This window comes from Aethalodelphis obliquidens, unplaced genomic scaffold (genome assembly GCF_003676395.1).
Source record: "Aethalodelphis obliquidens isolate GAN/ISIS:26980383/991018 unplaced genomic scaffold, ASM367639v1 scaffold2, whole genome shotgun sequence".
NCBI lineage: Eukaryota > Metazoa > Chordata > Mammalia > Artiodactyla > Delphinidae > Aethalodelphis > Aethalodelphis obliquidens.
In genome coordinates this window covers 38938405-38962625 of record NW_020837946.1, presented here as the reverse complement: position 1 = coordinate 38962625, position 24221 = coordinate 38938405, and the positions used below count along the sequence as shown (strand labels likewise).

Genomic DNA, 24221 nt, shown 5'->3' with positions numbered 1-24221 from the left:
AGGTACCACTTCCATCCTTCCAAGTTGACACAGAAGAGTAGAAAGAGGGCTAAATTAGGATTCAGGTGACAACAAGTCTCATTTCTGCTCTGTCATTAACCAGCTGTGTGGTTCTGAGCAGTTTTCTTGATCTTCATAAGCCTCAGTCTCTGAAAATGTCGAGCAAACAAGTCTATGACTAGGTAAATAGTGTCATGTTAAAAGTTAATTATCTGAACTACAAGATGTCAATGCCATAACTGCAGACAGTCATTCAGACACAAATGAAGACAGAAAGCTAAGAAGAATATGAAAGTCATGCATCAGGACAAGGGCTACCAGAACCAAAAGATAAAGACAGAAGCATGATCAATGTGAGCATTTTAAACTAGTTTGGTTAAAAGCAAACAAGCAAATCAAAACAGTGGCCACCAAGAATCAACCCTACTTCAGAGAAAGCCCTGAATTCAAGTGAAGCTCAACTGAGACCACGGGCAAAGCGAATGCTTTGTAAAACTTGATAAAGCCACACACAGAAGTGGGTTTTCATTTACTCTTTCTCTCCTCCGTGGACACCAGAAGCTATTGGCAAATGTTTCAAATTTCTCTCTTCTCTTTATTTTCACTGCCTTCTTCTCCTTTTAATTTTTCTAAATCTCTCCTCCTGCTTTGACAGGGCCATGTCCTGGGTTGTACTCCTAGAGAGAGCTGAAAAATGTGCTGGGTGTCATTGAGAAAGGGACTGAACAGTGGAACAAAAAAGCTGGGATAAGAAGTAGGGGTTAGGAGTTGGATCAAGGAGGCAGAATCCGTCAAAGGGGTGGGAATTCGAAGCAGGGAACCTGGTATTTATTTTCTTAGGAAAGAAGCCACTTATCAATTGGGTTTTAGGTAGGTTCGTCTTTTCCTCCCATAAAGTATCAGTTTCTCAAGTCATTTGGAAATGATTTATTATTGAGATTCATAGAGAGTAGTTGACTAAACACCCCCCAGCTCCCCAAAATATCCTGATACGTTTATACTTGTTTAAGAACTGAAATTTTATCATTAGAGCCTACCATGTCACATTACGTTCTAAAGTAGATCTTTTTGTTTCTGAAACAATTAGAAGAGTATTTGATATAGCACTTTTTTGGCTACCAAGCTAATTTATTGAATAATTAAAATACACAACTAGAAATCACTTGAAAACATTTTTCTCCCTCGTACTTACCAAAAAATCCAAACAAACAAAAAACCCCAAGATTAATGTTGATTGTAATGGGAGGGTCAGGAAGAGACCCTAGAGGTCGATGAGTACTCCCTACCTGTCGATAGTTAGATGTAAAGGCTCCGAGGTAAGCGACGACCCCTGAGGAAATGAGGATGTCCCCTGTCAGGTTGATGTACAGCTGCCCCAGCTCCAGAGCTGTTTGGCTCCAGCGAGTTTTCTCACCCCCAAGGCCTCCGATCAACTTTTCAGCTCGTTCTAGCTTTTTGCTACACAGGTCAACCTCAAAAATAAAAGTAAACTTTTATCAACATCTACAAGGAGAATAAGTTAAAAAATTATTTAAATTTCTGCAAGATTTTACCCTCAGGGATAAATTTTTACATTACAAACACGCCTGGAATTAATTTTTTTTAACGCCCTAAAAGAAAAATGTGCAATATCTAACTATGAAGATCGGCAAGTCCATGACCTTTTAGAACATTTTTCATAATAAAGTGTGTACTTTAATATAATTTGTGAAATTTGTAACAGATATTTATCATATAATGCAAAGAATAGCTCTATTAAAGGAAATGAGCTACCGTATGAGACACTGAAAGTTAATTAAGTAATAAAGGACATCCTCTTGCAAATATAGATGTTTCCCCTCCATTTTAATAATCTAGATGCATTTTATTTTAAATATTCTATGAACGTTTTCCCCTCATTTAACTTGTGGTTGATTTAATGATAATTTTAAAGGTTAAATGTTTAAAAGTTTTAATAATTTATGCTTACTTACAAAGCACAATTTTCAAGTTGTTAAATTGTGTCAACCTACTCAGACACTTGCAATTAACCTTAAATTAGGACATCAATCAATAGTTGACAGCCTACTTTGTGCAGAAGACTGTCAACCAAGTTTGATTATACATAATTAAGCAATGTTATTTTAAAAAAGAGGAAGGGTAATTATGAATATGGCAAACTTTGGGAAAAGCTATTTCAACCCATGCAATAGCAATATTCCAACAGAATACCTGAATTATTTTGATTAATTTTAAGTGACTTAGCATCATTATTCTTAGAAGATGACAAGATTAAGTAAAGGTTATCTTAAAGTTCAAAATGAAATAATTTACATGAACAGAGGAAGTAAATAATTGATAAAAGCAGAGACATTTAGATCATTTTGGAATAAGAATTTGTCTTATACTTTTTCTTATGCTATTAATATTTATATTAAATAAATGCTTTTAGATTAAAAGATATAAAATACTGTATCAGTTTATCTAAAGATAGGTTTAAAAAAAGCAGAAGGTATGTAATTGGTAATATTTTTGATACTTCCTAAATAAAAACCTTTCTCTCTTAATTTTCCCTCCTTTAATATCTTTTGCTTCCTAGTTTCTTTCTTCACCCATTCTTCTTTCAACAGTATTAAAATGTTGAATCAGGTCTTGGACTATAATAAAGTTGCCATCAGAAGCCACCAAGTAAAAATATTTTAGCCAAAATTTCTCTTCCAAAAGTAGATTTTTAATACACATATATGCATGCATTCAATCTACATTACCATAATTTTCCAACATTTTATTATGAAAAGTTATTTCAAACATACAACACAGTTGAAAAATGTTTACAGTGAGCAACCACATACCCATTTTTTAGTTATATTATTTAAACTAAAACTGATCACTTGGAACCCATGCCTAATAATAGGTCACATTTTTAAGATTAGCACCATGTTACATATTGCACAAATACAGAATTTGTGCACATATCCTACAGAAAGAAGCAGTCTAGTACAATGAGAAACAGCATAGCTATTAGAGTCAGATTGCCTGGGTTTGGATCTCAGCTTAGAAGCTGCACTGACCATGAGTAAGTTGCTTAACTTTTCTGCGCTTCAGTTATTACAAAATGGTTCAAAAAGATTACCTCCCTCAGAAAGCTTTTGTGAGAATCAATGAGATAATATACATTGCTCTCAGAACAACAGTGCCTTGCATATAAGCACGCAATAAATGTTAACTGTTATAAAATGTTTTGACTTTTTTCTGGAACATAATCAGACTCTAGCAATTAATTTTTGCAAATGGTATCACTATCTAAGAGCAATGATTTTAGTCTTAAAAACATTTTCAGTGGACACACTATGGTTCTGGGTATTGAGTTCTAATCTCAGCTCTGCCATTCACTCTTTTTTTTAAGAAAATAATTTTTATTGGAGTATAGTTGATTAACAATGTTGTGTTAGTTTCAGGTGTACAGCAAAGAAAATCAGTTATTAACTCTTATATAACCTAAGTCACTTAACATTTTGGTTCTCCATTTTCTCACTTATAATGAAGAATGATTTAAATAATCTAGCTCAATATTCTAGTAATCTACAACAGAGCTTACTGACAATTTTCTTCTTTTTGTGGGGTAAAGAGCCAGGAGGTAAATATTTTAGGCTCTGTGGACCAAGAGGCAAGAATGAGGATATTATATAGGTACTTATATAATCATTTAATATATAATCATTTAAAAATGTCAAAACCATTATTAGCTTGTGGGCTGTACAAAAACTGACAATGGTGGACTTGGCCTGTGGTCCACTGTTTGCCAACCACTGACCAGGAAGAAAGCAGGATTGCTGTGTTTGTGCCAGCATGAACATCATTTTTATTTAGAATAATTGAGGATTTGCCCATATTTGTCTGTATTATCCTATACCTGGTTTTCCAAGTCAGCCTTCTTTTGTTTATTTAGTTCGAGTGTGTCCTGAAGCTTGGCCAGCTTGTCCTGAACTTCCCGAAGCACTGACTGCTTCTTTCTGAGACCATCCATGGCAATTTTAAGCTCCCCTTCAGCTGCAGCCAGTTTTATCTTTTTGGGAGCTACTATTTTTGCCACTCTGCCAAAAGTAAAATTGGAAAATTAAATACGTGTTTAATATTCTAGTGTACTTTCTGTCACTGAATTTACTTTTCTAATATCCTTACTATAACTCAAAACACATCTTCATGTATAACCTATACTGATTTCTATATTTTATATTTAATTTAGGAATCAGTCAAATCTGATCTCAGCACATAAAACATGACTATTAAAATAGATATCAAATACACATAATGTTTTCAAATTTTTTTACCCAAAATAAAATATTCAGTTGTCACCAATGTCAATTTCAGTGATTTTGGAAAAGGAGAATAAGCATATACATGTAAAATAGAGCAGTGTTTGTGGAAACTAGCCTAATTCGTTAAGGCTTAATTATGATGAGAAGAAGGGTATTTTATTCACATCATTTTACTCTTTCATTTTTAAAAAATTTTTATTATTTTAAATAATTAAATGGGTTAATCTAACTATTTTATTTTCATCTCAAAATAGTTAAAATGATTTTCTGTGTGTCCACCCACTTCCTCAGTTCCCCAACTCTTTTTTTTTCTCTTCCAGTTTTATTAAATACATCTAAGAATGACACTCCTGTCTTTATATTGTACTTTTCTCAAATTTCAGAATATATCCCTAACTAAAACCAGCTATCTTATAAATATGTATGTTGGTAATAAAAGGGATTATTAGGAAAAAGGATGGATCTAAATTCTCTTTTATCTGGAAAATGGAACTAAGTCATGTTATATTTCTAAATAAATGATAAAACATTAAATTAAAATTTATCATTAACATAATATATCATGGTCCAAAATATACACAGCCTGTAATATATATGTACAATGATTCAAACTGTTTATGAGTTTGAAAGACATCCAGTAATAGTTCCTGTTTTGAAGAAATAACCAAAATTTTTTACTGTTTTGTATATAAGTATTTCTCATACAATCATCAAAAAAGGCTGTTTGTCTAAACAAAGAATAAATGTTAAGGGTGGTTTTCAAAATGTGGTCCAAGACATGTCCCCTCCCCTTCAGGGACTCCAAGAGGTCCTCCTTGTGCAACTAAACATCTGTGTGAGGCTGCATTTTCCTCATATACTTCAATCAAAACAATATATCCCACAACAGATTGAATGAAGAAGCAGATCTGAGAGTCCAGCTGTCTTTTAAAGCACACAGTAAAGACATGTGCAAAAATATGAAACACCACCACTTTTCTCACAACTTTTTTTGAAAATGTGGATTAAAAAAAAGTTACTTATGTAAACATGTGGAGTTTTTTATTGCTATTTAAAAATGAATATTTTTAAAAATTCTCAGTTTTAATTTCTAATATGGTAGATAAAAAAGGTTTTGGGGTCTGCAATAATTTTTAAGAATATAAAGGGTTCCTGAGTCCAAAAAGTTGAAGTATCATTGTATTATACTATTTAGTTGGTATAGTCTTGCCTCCAGTAAATATGTCATATAACAGGCATTAGACAGGGTTTTCTGAGGACCCTCTCACCTATGTAGCTCTTTCTATTATTTAAATGGCCAAACCTGAAAATAAAACACACCAGTTCATTTTCTTTTTGTTAGTACTTACTTGTCATACGAATCCATTGCTATGACCCATTTGCACAGACCTTCGGCTGCTGTGGAAGCATTTCTAATCTTTTCTGGAACAAAATCTGGATTTGGAATATAATTTTTTCTTATGATGTTCATGTAAGCTGGAGGAATATTGTCCTTGTCATATTCATGAAGTGACTGTAGAAATCGAATGTCACCAAGAAGTCTTTTGGCGGGACCCCAGAAATCCTCAATTTTTTTCCCTGAACCCGTTGGGTCAGGGATTTTGTCAGCTTTGATGCCTTTCAAGATGCATACAGCTTCCATAACAAGCTTGACACCAGCGGGAGGACTCTTCATGGATTTTATCACTGTAATGTCCTTGAAATAATAACATGCTATTATTAAAAAAGAATTGTTTACATATGACTTGTAATCGGTTCCTATTTTCAAACTAAGCCATAAGATAGAAACTCACCGTTCATTGGGTAGAAATGATGAAAGTGATAGAATTGTGTCAAGAAGTGTTGAGAAGTTTATCCCAAAGGAAAAGTTACAGACAAAAAAGAGTAACGGGAAGATACCCTATATGAGATTACTTATGACATGAAATCTACTTCAAAGACACAAGAAAGAGAGTTTTGGCTGTCACAAAGTAAGAGTTTTGTTGCTTCTGAAAAGCTATAAATGTCATAGATGCAAACAGAAAAACACAGAGAAATTATACATATGAGTGTCTCCTATAAACCAACTATATATAGTTAGCTCTTGTAAACATTTTCCTTTATATTCCTCTATATCTTTTTCATATGTATACGCTATAAACCAGTGTATATGCTGTATTTTAACCAATGGAATCATAGTATACTTAACATACACGCTGTTTTAAAATCTGTTCTATTTCAATCACAATACATAGCGAACATCCGCTCATGCTAGTAAACACATCATTTTTAATGGCTGCATAGATAGCCTTCCAATGCATAGATAAGAACCATAATTCTAATACCCTATTTGTGCCTTTTTCTCTTTTTTACTATTACAATTGCCATATTGAATTAAAGTCTTAATGGCTTTTATTGTTTTAAAGCTTTTGACAAATACTGACAAACTGCCCTCCAGAAAGCAGAAGGGTGCCTGCTGCTTTACTACATACACCCTTAGCAACACTGGTAGGCATTCTGACAGGCCAAAGAAATTTTATTTTGATCTGTATTTCTTTAAATACAAATAAGGAATGATATGTTTATTGACACTTTGTATTCATATGTTTATTGATTATTTGTATTTCCTCCTTTGTGAATTAGTACTTCTTTATACCATTTACTATCTTATCTTAGAGCTTGTTATTGATTTATAAGAGCTTTTCACATAGAAGCATATTAATATCTTGTTTACCATACAGTTGAAAAGTTTTTCCTCAGCGTTTCTAAAGTTCTGTCCATGGTGTTTATATCAAACAAAATGTGTTGGTTTTTAGGTACTAAAATTCAGTACTTTAAAAAATTTTTATTATTTATGAAAAATACAAAAGAGAGCATATACATTATGAACAATATTGCTTACTGTTTTTTTGTTCCTGATTTCTTATACCAAAGAAATCCTAGGTTTTAGTTTACATTCCAAGATTATGAACATCTGACCTACATTTTCAACTATTTTTATAGTAATATAACTATTTATATTTAAATTTCAATCTGAAATCTATTTTGGAGTAAGGTGTGACGAAAGGATCTAACACTTCCTCCCTTACCTCATCTAAAAGTTTTGCCAAGATTCCCAACACTATTTATTTTTTAAAACTCATCTTTATCTTTCTTAATTGAAATGTTCACTTTCACACCTTAATTTTTAATGAATTTCAAAGCTTAGACATGCTATTACAAAATATAACATTATAAGCCATATTATGTATCACAAAAAACAACTGACAAACATTGACATAACACTTTATCATATATACTGTAAGGTATATTCCAATTACAAGTGTCTAAATATGAAATAGGTGCACATAGCATCAAAATATGTACTTGGGTCTTATACCCCTGTTGATTAAAGTTGCTCTGCAAAGTTCCTGAAATAACAGTTGTTGTACGGTTGTTTAGAACATTTGGAAGCTTGCTTCTTTTTCAAAATTGTCTTAGTTATACATGTACATTTCTTTTTTTCCAGGTGAATGAGGGAATCTTTTTCCCAATTTGAAAATGATTTCAATTGCATTAAATGTGGAGACTAATTTGGAAAAACAGACTAGATTGTAGCACACAATATTAAGTACTTTCTTAAGCTATGATGATGCGTCTCCCAGCAAGCCTGTGGCTGTGCTCTTACCTGTGCAGTGAGAGTGTCAAGGGCAGCTAGAGCTGACTCTAATACGGGCAAGGCCCCTGCCAGGTCAGCATCACATTCATCTTTGATGGCTTTGGCAGCCATAGCTTGTTCATTTGCTATTGTTTCATCAGCTTTCACTATTTTTTCAGTTTTGGCAACTTCTACAGACTCCCTCTCAATGATTATCATCATTTCATCAACCTCTTTGCTAGCAACTTTTAATTGAGGTTGTAGAGCCTCTAACTCGAATTGCATTGTGGCTACTTGAGATGCAGCAGAATCCAGTTTATCCAAACCCACTTCGTACCTCCTTTTCATTTTCATTACTTCACTGAAAGCAAAGATAAAACAAGGTTAGCTGTCAGGCTCTAGCTCCTCCTTCAAGGAAAAAAATTAAGTGTTCTTGAGCTTTTCAGGCTTTTTCAAGGCATAACTAAAGAAGTGGACAGGGAACTATAGCACAGGGAACTATATTCAGTATCTTATAAATAACCTATAATGGAAGAGAATCTGAAAAGTTATAAATATATATAACTGAATCGCTTTGCTTAATACCTGAAACTGACACATTGCAAATCAGGTATACTTCAACTTAAAAAAAGTGGTTTGAAAGTTTTTCACATATATTAACAATTTTGTGAAAAATATAAACTCTAGAACTTTAGATTGTGTGCAATTAAAAGTAGACAGTATGTCTAGGGATTTTTTGTATTTCCAGTACCTGACACAATATCTAGGCATATAACAAATTCAAAAGATAAATACACTAAGTATAAGGCAAGGAACCTCCTTATACCGAGATGAATGATGTGCCTCTACAATTAGTCACCTTGGGAAGTTTATTCCAACAACATTATTGTTCCTTAAAATCTTTTTATAATCAGTTATTTTAAATAGACTTCAGTGCCCAAAATATATTATTTTGAATGCTGCCAAATGTGGCATATAATTTTAAGATGTGTTAAGTATCTTGAAATAGGAATTTTTTTATTTAAGATAAAAGTGGCCAATAGAGAATAAAGCTCAACACTTTTTTTGGTGCAAAATTATTATAAGGTAATAATAATTGATTCAAAATAATGTAATATATATATATATATATATATCTTTTTTTTTTTTGGCGGTACGCGGGCCTCTCACTGTTGTGGCCTCTCCCGTTGTGGAGCACAGGCTCCAGACGCGCAGGCTCAGCGGCCATGGCTCACGGGCCTAACCGCTCTGCGGCATGTGGGATATTCCCGGACCGGGGCACGAACCCGTGTCCCCTGCATCGGCAGGCGGACTCTCAACCACTGCGCCACCAGGGAAGCCCAAAATAATGTAACATTTTAACATACTTTAAATTTTTATCTGCATTCATATGTGTTCTAGAGATAATTATACATTATGAGTAGAGGAAACGCTCCTTTATAATTTGTTTCATTTTAAATATTTGAGATGCCATAATGTCTCAAAATAAAAGGTGGCACATTTTAGAAATTCTCTTCAAAACGTTGGTTGGAGTAGATAACAAACCAACCTGATAATTATCTAAAGGTGGAAGCGCACTCTTCAACTGAGTGCTTAACTGGCTTGAGCTGGAAAACTGAAAAGGCTGTCATAGGGAAAAAAAAAACATTACAAGTCAGGACATGCTACACTTTTGGCATTTGTGATTCCCTCCAAGCAAAACGTGTTACAGCAATGGGAACTGAGGAGACTCGATAGAGGATACCATATTATCTGTGAGTTTGGTTTCAGTGGAACCTTTGTGGAGCAAGCACTGGAAAGGTCTCACTCCTGCCAACATGAAGCAGTTTCAGTGTGGTGGTTCATCCCACATGATGCTTTGCTGGCTAAAACACTGGTTTCTTGGCAGGGAACCTGATAACTTGCTTCAAGGTTACAGTACTACCTGGCTATAAGGAGATCTAAAGACTTTAGGTATTAAAGGAAGAATAACTACAGGGTGGGAATTCTAGTTGAGGTAAAGGAGAACATTTCTAAAAAAAGGAAAATTGAAAGGCCAACAAGAATATCTAAAAATGCCTAGAAAACTATTACTTTCAAACTTTCTCTAAGTTTGAATCTCATTTTTATAATCTTTCTTTCAGTTAGGATGGCCTTAAATACTGTGAGCATATAATCAAACAGAAAGATGAGTGATACCCCCAAATTAATCAGACTCCCCAAGCGGTTTTGATCTCCCTGGATGGGAAAATATGGGGGGAGAAGAGCAAGATTCCATTAGGTTAAAGATCCTAAGATCTACATGGTAAGAAATAATAAAATGACAGCCAAAGAAATAGTAAAATTCAGCTAAGTCGTGTAGCAGCCTTGGGTGGGACTTGCAGATTTCACTAGGTAGATGGGAAAAATACCATTGGTATGATTCAACACGGGGTGTGTGCCATGATGAATAGGAAAGCTATGACACTCCTGCTGTGGAAGGCATTACAAAAGTCACTATAAATACGGCTAAGGAGTTTCCCAGCAGTATCTAGGTAGCATCTTGGACAATACGAGAAAAGGTACTTCAAAATGCCTGAGATAGTGAGTTAGCCATAGGAAGATTTAGAATGAACTATAGTTAATACGCAAAAACTAAACTTATTATTTTTTTGTCAAGGAATCTGTGCACATTCGGTGTTTTAAGTATTTTTTTAATATTTAGAAGAATTTGGTCTATTAGATGAACAGATCAGCCTTGTACTCCAATATAAGTTATGTAATTGATCAACAGAGCTAATTTGTGCTTTGAAGTAAAAAAATCTCATTAAGTTTTTAGACAATAGTCAAACACTGAAAAGAACTTAAGGCTTACCATATGTATAAGTTTAACTTACTAGATTTTCGAAATTATTTAAGTACCTGGGAAAGTTTAGTTTGATAAATCAGACTTCAAGAGGGAAATAAAAATATTAAAAATTACAAATGCAATATAAAAAATTGCTTAAATTCATATAAGTTTATTGATGTTTGTATTGATGTTTTCAAATAAGAGTTTACTTAAAGAAGGAAAGCTGGTTATGTATATTGAGTGGCTGTCTCTGGGTTTCAGCTGTTCAATACCTAAAGAGAAGGTTTATTTATTATCTGATTACTTATTAAAGAAAAATTACTCCCTAGTGTTGTTTACCCAATAGCATTGTCAAAGTATCCTGGAGCCTTACCACAGCTCTGAGTGGCACACCTTCATTCCTTAAACAAATATGATTATGCATTTATCATGTGCTGGGCAATGCATCTGCACAAAAGAATAAGCCCTGTTCCCTACCCTAAAAGTGTCTGTGGAGTAAATCATTTAATGATGTAACAAAACTCACAGTATATACATATATGAAATAAATCTCTACCACATCATTGCTATGTCATTTTTGTCCACACAAATGTTTTAAAAACCACCATAGCTTACTTTGAAATAAGAAATTTTGTTTTTACCTCCTTTTCTTTTCCAACAACAGTTTGAAGGTAGAAATTAATTCAAGATAAGAGGTAGGAGTCACGTAATTGTATCTTTGAAGTTCAACATAGAAGGATGTCGATAAATCTACAGCAGAAGTGTGAAAGCTTTTACACAACTCAATACAGCCATCTCGTATTTCCTCTGACATTTCAATGTCTTCCAAGAAGCGGGAGGCAACTGCCTGTAGTGCATCTTCAGGCCAGGACTGAATTTAAGATAAATGCTTTAGCACATGATCCAATTTACTGACAGGAGTTTGTTATTACTGCGGTCCTTCATGGATGGTGGAAATGCAGGGGAAAACATGAGGGATGGGGTGGGACAGACACTCATGAGGAAATTCCCCCAAGTATTTGACCCCTTATGACAGGGAGCCAGTAACTAATGTGTGCAATATTAACCCTTCATGGTTTGTCCAGGGGTTAGAGAAATTGGGCCTGAGTATTGCAGGAGCAAGGAAGAGAAAAGGAACTAAATTTATAGAATGTCTATCTTTGTGCGCACTCTACTATTATTATCTTGTTTAATTCTCCCAACAATTCTGAGATAAATGTTACTATCCTTTCCCCTAAACTCCAGAATTAGATCAACAACTACCTCTTTGATTTCTCTTATAACCATCTCAAACTCAACAAGTCTAAAACACGGTTCTTATCTCCCCCAAAATAGTTGCAGTCCTCCCCAACTTAGTCAACATCTCCACCATACACCCAGTTGCTCAAGCTAGTCATCCTTGATCCCTCTCCTCTTCCTCAATCCTACATCTATCCCAAAAGCAAGTCCTATGGGCACCATCCCTAAAATAGCTTCCAAATCTTTTCCATTCTTTCTATACCCACAACCATCATTGCAGTTCAACTCTCTGTTACCATCTTCCTGGAATTTTCCAACAGTGTCCTAAGTGGTCTCCCTGCTTCTGAGCTCTATGCAGCTGCCAGAGTGATCTTATCAAAGGCAAATTAGCTCTTTTCACACTCTCAATTTACAATCCTTCAAAGACTTCCCAGCACATTGAAAATAAAATCCGGGGCTTCCCTGGTGGCGCAGTGGTTGAGAGTCCGCCTGCCGATGCAGGGGACACGGGTTCGTGTCCTGGTCTGGGAGGATCCCACATGCCGCGGAGCGGCTGGGCCCGTGAGCCATGGCCGCTGAGCCTGCGCGTCCGGAGCCTGTGCTCCGCAACGGGAGAGGCCACAACAGTGAGAGGCCTGCGTACTACAAAAAAAAATTAAAAATAATAAAATCCGAAGCCCAACTTGTAAATCTCTACCTGATCTGGCGCTTCCCACCTTTCTGACCTCAGCTCTAGGACTTCCCCCTCAGTTACTGTGCCCCTGTCACCCTGATTTTCTCTCAGGCCGTTCATTCCTTCTATGTAGCTCCTTGTCTTCACTAATTTATTCTCTTACCAGATCCTCTCAAAACTGGCACTTTTTGTCCTTCATCTTTCCTCGTAAAGGTCACTGATTCAGAAAACCTACATGCTACCCTGTATGATGAATTATTTTTCACTAATTTGCAAGTAAGTAAGCAAACTCAAGGAAAGCAGAAGCCTAGTTTATTTCATTTTCCTATTCACCTCCAGCTTTAGGATAAGACCTGCTACAAAGCAAGAGTTCAATAAATATGTTTTTTGTGAAATAATTAATCTTAGCAGGAAATGGAGGAACAAAGGGGCTATGTAAATTCCCCAAGGTCAAATATTCTTATGTGTTAGATCTCACTTACAGGATCTCTGCCACAGCTTGCAAACTTCCTACCCCACCCCCTTGTCTGCTCTGCACTTCCTGATACTGAAATTTACTAGAAAAAGTGGTCTCTGGGGCTTTCTTCCTTTTGATGTCCTGTTGCCTTTGCTAATGGAAAGAGGCTGGAAAAAAAAAAAAGAGGTAGAGGCATTTCTACCCCTCTTCCTTTCTAGCAGAAGCTGAGCTCTAGGTTTTGGGTTCCTGTTCCTATCAGACATTCCTATTTCCACAGCTCCAAGTTCCAGTAACACTTCTTCCCCCCTATTCCCTTTTTTACCCAGCTGTAGTAATATCTTGCTACACTCCACCAGTTCCTGCCTGACCATCCCTCTCAAGTTCCTTTAATCCTGCCTACACCTCTATGAACAGTCCCCTCATTCAACTTTCCTCAGTGAGGCCTTCCAGGGTGCTCTCTGCTCCCTGTCAGGAACCTGACTGATACACAACTTTATCCTAAAACTTTCTACAATAAATTGATGTCAATGACTGTATGCACTGGCAATAAGAAGTTATTCTATTATAATGATTTTTGAATTATAATTTCATAAAATACATTATTATTGATCAGAAAATTCTGCTAAGCTACAATTTGGTGGGGGGCTCTAAAATAAGTCATGCTCATGATGGAGATTCAATATTTCTAGAAGTCTATATAAATTTACATGACAATACCTGAAACCAGTCAATGGTACAGCAGTTAACAAGAGCAGGGAACTTTCTAAGATGAATCCGAAATGCATCTCCAATGGGGCTCATGGCAAGGACAACATGCAGTTGGTTGCGGCAGCGATCGATAAACATGTTGAAAAGAGCTATGGGGCTTCCATCAGTTTGTTTGGTTTTATCCCGTTGGCGATCTAAATGACGCATCTTATCACATATCTCCTGCTTCTCATCCAAAGCAAAGAGATTCGGAACCTCCCCAGCATTTAGTAGATTGTTGACATCTTCTAGAAATGACTCCTTTTTAATCTGAGTATCTGTAAACAGGAAGACACCCTGCATCTCCCCTTCTGCACATTTCCTTAAGATCACTTTTAAGTCTTCATGCCACTCAGAATTATCGTAGCCTTTGGTGATTTCAACCTGGAAAACTGAAGAATCAGCCATGTGGGCAGCTAATCTGGTGACAGACTGCCTTCCACTCCCTCCGACACCAACCAGAAGAGCATGGCTGCGAGGCTGCTTCAGGATCCTGGAAATTCGGCTGATGTGCTCTATGGCAAATCGGAATAAGACAAGGTTCAGGGTTTTTTTGCTCATATTGTTGTATTCTTCTAGGTGAGCTTCTACTATCACCCGGAGAGCATCTACATCTGCAACTTCTCTGTAGTTGGTATCCTCTCTCTTGGGATCATGGAAATCACAAAACATTAAGCTGTGTAGGTCATCTTCTTCCACCACTCCATCATTATCAAAATCCAAACTTTGAAAAAGCTCATGAAAATTTTCATGCATACAGTTTTTCAAGATTTCTTGAATGTAGTTGATCAGCCAACTTCTGTCTGCATTATCCACAAGGCGATCGTAATACACTCTAAGCACCTGTAATAATAATTAAAAAGCAGCTTTAAGAACTCACTCTTCTATTTTTTTAGTTTCATTTCTGTGCTCATCTCAAGTAATATAAAAGGTGCTCTCAAGAAATTTCTATGGGTTTTATTAAAGGTATATCCAAATGAGGACTGGCTCATAATAATATTCACTTTAAATATTAATTTTAACCGTATATATTTGGAATAATACATAGTTACACTGTTGTCAATAAATAAAGGTAAATTGGGGGAACTGAAGTAGATTATAGATATGCAAAGAGCATTAAAGACTACAGAAGGGAAAAAAAGACTAGAGAAGGTAAGTGACTGCATTTGCTGCTCACTCAGATATAGATAACAGAGCTGGGCACTGGTATCTAGGGTTTTGCAACTCCCTTGAAGTGATCTTTTCCTTTTCTCAGCCAGATAACATCTTGAAAATTGTTGTCAAATCTATATATATATATATATATATATATATATTTTAATAAAAGTACATTTTCTAGATAAAGAGGGAATGTCTTAGGTGGAGGGCAAATTTGTCTTATTTTTGTTGTAAGTAATTGCAGAGGGCAATCTACTAAAATAAATCTCTGCTTATCTGCACATGTTGTGGGACTGCAAAAAGTAGTTAATCAGGCTTGCTACATAAAATAAGTATTTCCTTAGAGTGGTATGAATGTCCCTTGGTTGCAGTCTGTTTGGGACTGAACTATGTTCCCCCGCATATTCATATGTTGAAGTCCTAACCCCCTTAATGTGATTGTATTTGGAGAAAGGTCCATTAAGAAGATAATTAAGGTTAAATGAGTTCATATGGGTGGAGTCCTAATCCTATCCACTGCTGTCCTTACAAGGAAAGGAAGCAACACCAGAGCTCTCACTCTTTCCCTGCAGACACACAGAAGAAAGGCCATGTGAGGACATAGGGAGGCCCTCTGTGAGCCAGGAAGAGAGCCTTCACCAGAAATCCACACTGACAGCAACTTGATTTTGTATTTTTGGCCTCCAGAGGTATGAGAAAATAAATTTCTGTTGTTTAAGTCACTCAGTCTGTGGTATTTTTGTTATGGCAGCACTAGTAGACTAATACACACAAAAACAAGTAATGTATATTTCTGTCAGCAAACTTTCTAACATTAAACCTGTCTGCATCAGCTTCTTCACCTTGTAAAGTGGAAGTAGTAATACCTGCCTTACAAATCTCACAGATGCATGGCAAAAATGAAATGACAACAAATGTGAAAACACTACAGAACTGAGAAATGTAATTATTACAAACTGCCTTGGAATCAGCCTAACTGTGTTCAAGAGTAATGATTTTATGATTTCTTTCCTTTTGCTAACTTTGGGGTTTTTAAGCTCAAAATGGATTAAAGACCTAAATGTAAGGCCAGAAACTATCAAACTCTTAGAGGAAAACATAAGCAGAACACTCTATGACATAAATCACAGCAAGATTCTTTTTGACCCACCTCCTAGAGAAATGGAAATAAAAACAAAAATAAACAAATGGGACCTAATGAAACTTCAAAGCTTTTACACAGCAAAGGAAACCATAAACAAGACCAAAAGACAATCCTCAGAATGGGAGAAAATATTTGCAAATGAAGCAACTGACAAAGGATTGATCTCCAAAATTTACAAGCAGCTCATGCAGCTCAATAACAAAAAAACAAACAACCCAATCCAAAAATGGGCAGAAGACCTAAATAGACATTTCTCCAAAGAAGATATACAGACTGCCAACAAACACATGAAAGAATGCTCAACATCATTAATCATTAGAGAAATGCAAATCAAAACTACAATGAGAAAGCAATAATACTCCAATAAAGACAAAAAAAAAAAAAAAACTAGAATGAGATATCATCTCACACCGGTCAGAATGGCCATCATCAAAAAATCTAGAAACAATTAATGCTGGAGAGGGTGTGGAGAAAAGGGTACACTCTTGCACTGCTCTTGGGAATGTGAATTGGTGCAGCCACTATGTAGAACAGTATGGAGGTTCCTTAAAAAACTACAAATAGAACTACCTAATATGACCCAGCAATCCCACTACTGGGCATATACCCTGACAAAACCATAATTCAAAAAGAGTCATGTACTAAAATGTTCATTGCAGCTCTATTTACAATAGCCAGGAGATGGAAGCAACCTAAGTGTCCATCACCGGATGAATGGATAAAGAAGATGTGGCACATATATACAATGGAATATTACTCAGCCATAAAAAGAAAAGAAATTGAGTTATTTGTAGTGAGGTGGATGGACCTAGAGTCTGTCATACAGAGTGAAGTAAGTCAGAAAGAGAAAGACAAATATCGTATGCTAACACATATATATGGAATCTAAGAAAAAAAAAATGTCATGAAGAACCTAGGGGTAAGACCTACTAGAGAATGGACTTGAGGGTATGGGGAGGGGGAAGGGTAAGCTGGGACAAAGTAAGAGAGTGGCACGGACATATATACACTACCAAACGTAAAATAGATAGCTAGTGGGAAGCAGCCGCATAGCACAGGTAGATCAGCTCGGTGCTTTGCGACCACCTAGAGGGGTGGGATGGGGGGGGGGGGAGGGAGGGAGATGCAAGAGGGAAGAGATATGGGAACAGATGTATATGTATAACTGATTCACTTTGTTATAAAGCAGAAACTAACACATCATTGTAAAGCAATTATACTCCAATAAAGATATAAAAAAAAAAAAGAGTAATGATTTTAATGTTTTCACTGCTGTCTGGTTGACATAATAGTGTCATCCTTTTTTCTAACAGCAGCAGCTACACAAATGGTATGACTGAAGCCTCCCAATACTCCCCCCACCCCAGTTCAAAAGCTATTCCTCTATGCGACAACTGAGTTTCCCAACATATGACAATAGTCACTTCCTCGGATTGAGATACTGAAGACCTCCTCCTTCTTATGAGAAAAAGGAAACTAAGACAACCTCACATATTGGGCATCAGTGTCTAAGCATGAATCAAATATATTATTATCTAGCTGCAATTTAGCAAGAACCTGAGGCAGTGTTTCTCAGGGACTGTCAACACACATGAATCTAGGGCCCCACTCTGGACCTGCTGACTTAAAAGTTTTGAGGATGGCGACTGGGAAGATCTTTTTGTTTTTCTTTTTAAAAATTTCCTTACACGAGGTACAAAAATCTTAAGTGTACACCTCCAGGAACTTTTACACATATTTACACCCAGGTGACCACCACCAAGATCAAGATATAGAACATTCTCAATACCTTAGCAAGCTCCCTCACTCTCACTTCTGCTGATACCTGCCCTCCTCTCTTCTGTACAGGTGACTATTATTCCATTGCCACCCCTTATATTTTTAAAAGTTGACACATATAATTTTCCATTATAAATCTAAATATTTGCAGGGGAAGTAATTTCTGGCATATTTATATTGTATTTGTGCTTTGAATTCATTTGCCTCAAGGTCTTGATTACAAATTGCTTTAATTGGTCCATAATTTACACATCATAAAATTCACTCTTTTAAAGCACAGGATTCAATGGTTTTTGTAGAATAGTCACATAGTTGTGCAGTCATCACCACCATCTAATTCTAGATCTTTCTCATCACCCCAGAAAGAAACCCTGTACCCATTAGCAGTCACTTATTATTATCCCCACCCCATATGCCGCCACAGCCCCTGGCAACCAGTAATCTCCTTTCTGTCACTATGGATTTGCTTATTCTGGACATTTCATATAAATGGGAAAATATTATATGTGGCCTTCTGTGTCTAGCTTCTTTCACTTAGTGTAATGTTTTCTAGGTTTATCCATGTTGTAGCGTGTATCAGTATTTCTTTTTACGGCTGAATAGAGCTCCACTGTGTGTATATAAACACACACACACACACCACGTTTTGTTTGTCTATTCATCAACTAATGTATATGAGTTGTTTCCACTTTTGGCTGTTATGAATACTTCTGCTAACACTCATGTACAAGTTTTTGTGTATACCTATGTTTTTACTTCTCTTGGGTATACAGCTAGGAGTGGAATTTCTGGGTCATATGGTAACTCTATGTTTAACATTTCGAGGAACTACCAAACTGTTTTCCAAAGCATCTGCACCATATAACATTCCCACAAGCAATGTTACTATCCAGTTGTTTTTTTTTTTAATTACAGCCATCCTATTGGGTGTTAGGGGGTACTTCACTGTGACCTTGATTTGTATTTCCCTAATTACTAGTGATGTTAAACATTGTTTCATGTACCTATTGGCCATTTGTATATCGTCTTTGGAGAAATGTCTATTCAAATTCTCTCTCCACTTCTAAATTAGGTTATTCATCTTTCACTATTGCTTTGTAATAGTTCTTTATGTATTCTGGATATTAGACGCTCATCGGATACATGATTTGCAAATATTTTCTTCCATTCTATGGGTTGTCTTTTCACTTTCTAGATAGTGTCTTTTGAAACATGAATATTTTTAACTTTGATGAAACCCAATTTATCTATTTTTTCTTGGGTTGCTTGTGCTGAGTATCTATATTTAACAAGCAAACCAGATGTTAGGCACATTAACGATTGAGAGCACTGCAGAAACCAAAGGGAATGCAAAATAGTAAGCCAGTTTTATATCTCAAAAATCATTTAGTGAAATTATATAGGGTTGTCTAGTTTGGCAAAAGTGTGTGGAGAGGAAACAGTCACCTAAAGTACTGAAATCTTTTTGAGTAAACAGAAATAAAGCGCAAGTTAAGAGTGTTAAGCTCAATCACTTTCTATTGTTTGAGATGGTGAGAACAATGTGCCTAGCACTGTGCTCAGCACTGTGGACAAATCCGTGAGGGAAAAAAATCCTCTGCCCTCAGGAGCTGGCATGCCACCTGCGGGAGATGGACAACCAACATAACAAATGAACTGTGAAGCATGTTAGAAGGTGATACATGCTATGGAACTGCTATGGAAAGAAGAAGAATAGAGCAAGTCAAACAAGACTGGAACTGCTAGTGGGATGTGAGGCTGCAGCACTAATTAGGGTGGTCATTGTGCCTCACAGAGAAGGAGAGATTTGATCAAAGGCAGTAGGGAGCCAGCCCAGAGGGTCAACACCTGGGGGGAGAGCATTCCAGGCAGAAAAAAGCCAGGAGGGCTGTGTTGTGGGTGGACGAAGGTGAGAGCAGGAGGTTAACCTGAAAAAACTGGGGAAAGGTACACATACAAGGTCTTCTGGACTGCTGGACTTTTATTCCAAATTCCTCCCCACAAAGTCAGGTGCCATTTCAAGGTTTTGAGCCAAGGACTTAAACTCATGACACTATATGAATATGAAGTAGTCACTAAAAATGAAGAGTTATTATATTATGAACCTTATTAAATGCCCAAAGAGCTCGACAGCCATTGTCAAAACTCAGTAATCTGACATCTGAGGCAGGACAGGACCTGAAAAAGGCTAAAAAGTTTAACTGTACATACCACAGATACACAACAGCAAATAGGAACTGCTCTCACGATTGGAAGAAAGCAAAACATTATAATCCCATGTGACGAAGCATGTTACGGATAGTAAGATGCCTTCTTTCTTCCCTTTATGCACCCATTTGACAATATTTCTGGAGTGCTTGTCATGTATCAGGCATTGCGGAAAGCAGTGAATAAATAAAGCTGCTGCTCTCATAAAGCTTCTGTTCTAGTAGAGACAATAAGTAAGCAAAAATATAGACGGGGTCAAGTGACACTCAGTGTTATGAAGAATAAAGCGAGACAAGGGATAAAGAGCTATAGCGCGTAGAGATGGTCTAAGACGAGCCTCTATAGTAAGGTTATATTTGAGCTGAGATCTTAAGGAGGTAAATGGGCAAGCCGTGTGGATAATGGGAGGAGTGTCCTAGGTAGAAAGACTATCAAGGGCAAAGTTCCCGAGCTGGAGGATGCGAGATGATTCCTACAGGAAGATTTGGCCCGTGACCAAATGCTGTCTTAGGTAATGTGCTCCTTCAGTGAAGTCAATGACATCCTCCCCTCTCGCCACTCTCCCTCTATACCATTCAGCACATTTCTGTCACCCACGTGGCCTACCAGGCTGACAGCCTGTGTTCATGTCCCAGAATATGGACCCCACTCAGGCAATTAAGTGACCTACAGTGGAATCTGCAGATCATAATTTTCCAAAGAGTCACTTTTAGGGACCTTGCTGTGGCCGAAATTTCTGAGTGGAATGGACCTTCACTTGGGCATATATTTGAATGTGTGAGGATATAAAAATTCAAACTGTAGATCTAAAAAGCCTACAAAGATCGAATTTGGTAAAGCCTTTTTGAAATTTATGTCTCTGTAACACATGGTTTTAACATAGCAGTACATTTCCATTTTCTAGATTTCCTAACTACATTAATTAAAATTAAAATAACCATATTAGTTATATATTAAAAAGAGAAAATTTTCCTCCCACTTTCCCATATTCTTTGCCTATTTTAAAAATATTAAACTTCTTTCTTTTTTTTGGCTGCGTTGGGTCTTCGTAGCTATGCGCGGGCTCTCTCTAGCTGGGGCGAGTGGGGGCTACTCTTGGTTGCGGTGCACGGTCTTATTGCGGTGATTTCTCTTGTTGTGGAGCATAGGCTCTAGGCATGCGGGCTTCAGTAGCTGCAGCACGCAGGCTCAGCAGTTGTGGCTCGCGGGCTCTAGAGCGCAGGCTCAGTAGTTGCGGCTCACGGGATTAGTTGATCCACAGCATGTGGGATCATCCTGAACCAGGGCTCGAACCCATGTCCCCTGAATTGGCAGGCGGATTCTTAACCACTGTGCCACCAGGGAAGTCCCTGAACTATTATTTTTGATGCATTATTTTTTGTATTCTTTTTTCTCTCTCTCCTGCCCTTCCTCTACAAGTTTTTACAAGAAAATGTTCACCCATGTATCTCTTCCCAAAGAGAAATATATTTTTATATAGTTTCTATGTTCTCAAATCTAGTTTACTCTGTAGTTCTTTTGGCATCTAATATCACTACAAGTAAGTAATGAACATAAATACATTCATTTCTAATGAAAACAAAAGTGTTCCATCTCAAAATTATTTGAAGTCAAACTAACAAGGATTAAGTCACTTCAAGGAGACCAAGAATGATACCTACTTTGAAATAGCCTATAAATCAACAGAAATTCCTGAAAATGAGAGATAAGGCATCTTAGATGTCATAAAACATATTAGCGAAAAGTATTTTTAGACATTATCTTGGCCATTGGCCTTCAGAATGCCAAATAGTGGAATCCATCTATTTAAATTGCTGAATACTTCTTTTTACGCAGTTGTTGGCATGGTAAAATCTTTGTTTCCTGCATCATCATATATCAGTAACATGGAGATTTACCTCATGAACCCAAAGACGTTTAATCACACCTTTGGTTTCTGCTGTTTCTGGTCTTGACAAACACACACCCTGAATGACACGGGAGAAATCTCGGAGGTTGAACAGGTAGTGAGATTTGGCTGGAGTAGGCAAGAGATTCTTCATTGCTTCTTTATACAGAGTCATCGTACCATTTACAATTTGTGTGGTCAAATCTAGAAAACTGTCTGGAAATTTATAACTTAAAAAAATTTTTTAAGTAAAAAGAAAGAAAAATGTTAGCAAATACAGAATTATGATACATAAATGATATTTAGTATGACTAGAATGAATTTTTTCTTACGATTAAATCAATTGATTTTGTTTACAAAATTACCATTTCTTGATATGATAATAGAATTTTTACTTCTTTTAAAGCTATTTTCCATTCATTATTTTATTTTATGTTCAAAGGAACTCCATGAGTAAGCAGGACGAATTTAATGAACTTAAGACTACTGACAGAAAAGCCAGCCAAGAAACCCATATTAAGTAACTTAAACCCAGAGTCCACTAAATGATGCTTCCTAACCTCTTTCACCCCCTGGCATTCTTAATTGCATAGAGATAGAATCCCTGAAGAACACTGGTGAAATGGGTATTTTCAGAGAAAGGGAAGGGAGAAAATAAAAACACAGAAAAAAATAAGGAAAAGGGAACAAGAAAAGGAGAGTAAAAAGAAAGTAAAATGAACAATGAGCCAGGATTTTTTTTTAAGGGCAAAGGAATAATTAGGGTAGAAAGAACATGGGGAAAGAATATCCATTTGAAAAAATTGGCTCTATTTCACTTCTGGCTTGACAAGGGGTCCTCCATCATCACTGGATAGGGCAAGGAATGACAATTTCCTGAGGACGGTGTCCACATCAGGGAGCAAGATTTGCACTGCTCAGGTGCACTTGGCTCCCCGACCTCCAAGTATCTTGTGGAGAAGTGCTGAGTGTCCAGAGCTAGGGAGCAATATTTCCCCAGGGTACAGGCTCCAAGGTTATACTCAAACCTGGACATGGACACCTCTGGGGAACTCAAGAGTTTTACTACTGGGTGTCAAAGTCACAGGATAAACCTGGCAATCTTTCCAGCATTAATTGAACTATGTGGCAAAAATTCAAAACATTGATCATTCCAACATGGATATATTATACAGCGTGAGGCAAAATGTGTATGGATTTTTAGGTTAAAATCCAAGACTTCAGAAAAATAAAGGAAAAAGAGAAAGATACTGCAGTCCCTTTGTGTTATGTTCCCATACCTGGAGATGGGAGCAAAGGAGGGAAGCAATGTTACCTGTTATCTTCTTCCGTGTCTAAAGGTGCTTTCATGGAAAAGTTTGAGAAGCACTACTTGTACTGACATGTTCCCCAAAGATTTTACACCCCCCCAATGAAAAAACAAACACACCTTCAATTACCTACCAGGTTCTTAAATGCCAGGTTAAGATTCTAGAGAAGATTGTAAACATGGATTTATCACTAAACTCATTGATTGTTATAATATTGAAATGTCGCATGTATCGAGGAGTTATTGGATTTCGACCACCACCTAAATATTAAAAAGGATAACCCTTAACAGTGTTATTCATATATACCAGAGCATTTTCTCTACACTTTACAGCATAAAACAACGCGCAAGATGGACAAATTCACAGCACACAGAGAAGAATAATCGATTATTTGGATAACCTTGACCTCAAAACAGTTTTCTCCTCAACCTCAAGGTGTTGTTTTCTAGTTCAATGATCTGAATAAGTTCAACTAATTAGATATAATCTTGGTCAAGTGTATTTACCAAAGGAAATTTGACCAGACAGAAAGAACCAATGGCCACCTTCTCCATGACTCATACATAGCCCAAAGCAGTAAACCGTCAAACATTCTCATTACAATACAATATTAAGATACAATATTATACAATGTTAATATTGTATGCAGTATTAACATAACCCTGTGATTCTCACTGACCATACTTTAGGGTCCTTTCCACATGGCTGAAATTCAGCATGACATTGGCATACAGCCTCATTCTTCCCCCACATCTTGAAATAAATTTCCCTAGCACTAGTCTATGTGGTTCACATGGCCACTTCACTGGCTGCCTGTAATGTAAAAACTGGGGGGTTATCTTATTTTCACAAAATACTGATTACATTTTCAAATATGAAGTTTTAGTAACAGACT

At 36.5% G+C, this 24221-nt stretch overlaps 1 protein-coding gene across 1 annotated transcript in view; it reads right to left on the bottom strand.

Moving 5' to 3' along the window:
* DNAH7 (dynein axonemal heavy chain 7) overlaps nt 1–24221 on the bottom strand; it is a 245023-nt gene that overhangs the window by 84273 nt on the left and 136529 nt on the right. The window contains exons 38-45 of the mRNA XM_027125386.1: nt 23460–23586; nt 22027–22246; nt 13810–14682; nt 11365–11594; nt 7945–8275; nt 5648–5994; nt 3893–4073; nt 1287–1472 (exon numbers count right to left, since the gene is read on the bottom strand). Of these exons, the coding sequence (XP_026981187.1) occupies nt 1287–1472; nt 3893–4073; nt 5648–5994; nt 7945–8275; nt 11365–11594; nt 13810–14682; nt 22027–22246; nt 23460–23586 (2495 nt within the window). The remainder of the gene's footprint in view (nt 1–1286; nt 1473–3892; nt 4074–5647; nt 5995–7944; nt 8276–11364; nt 11595–13809; nt 14683–22026; nt 22247–23459; nt 23587–24221) is intronic.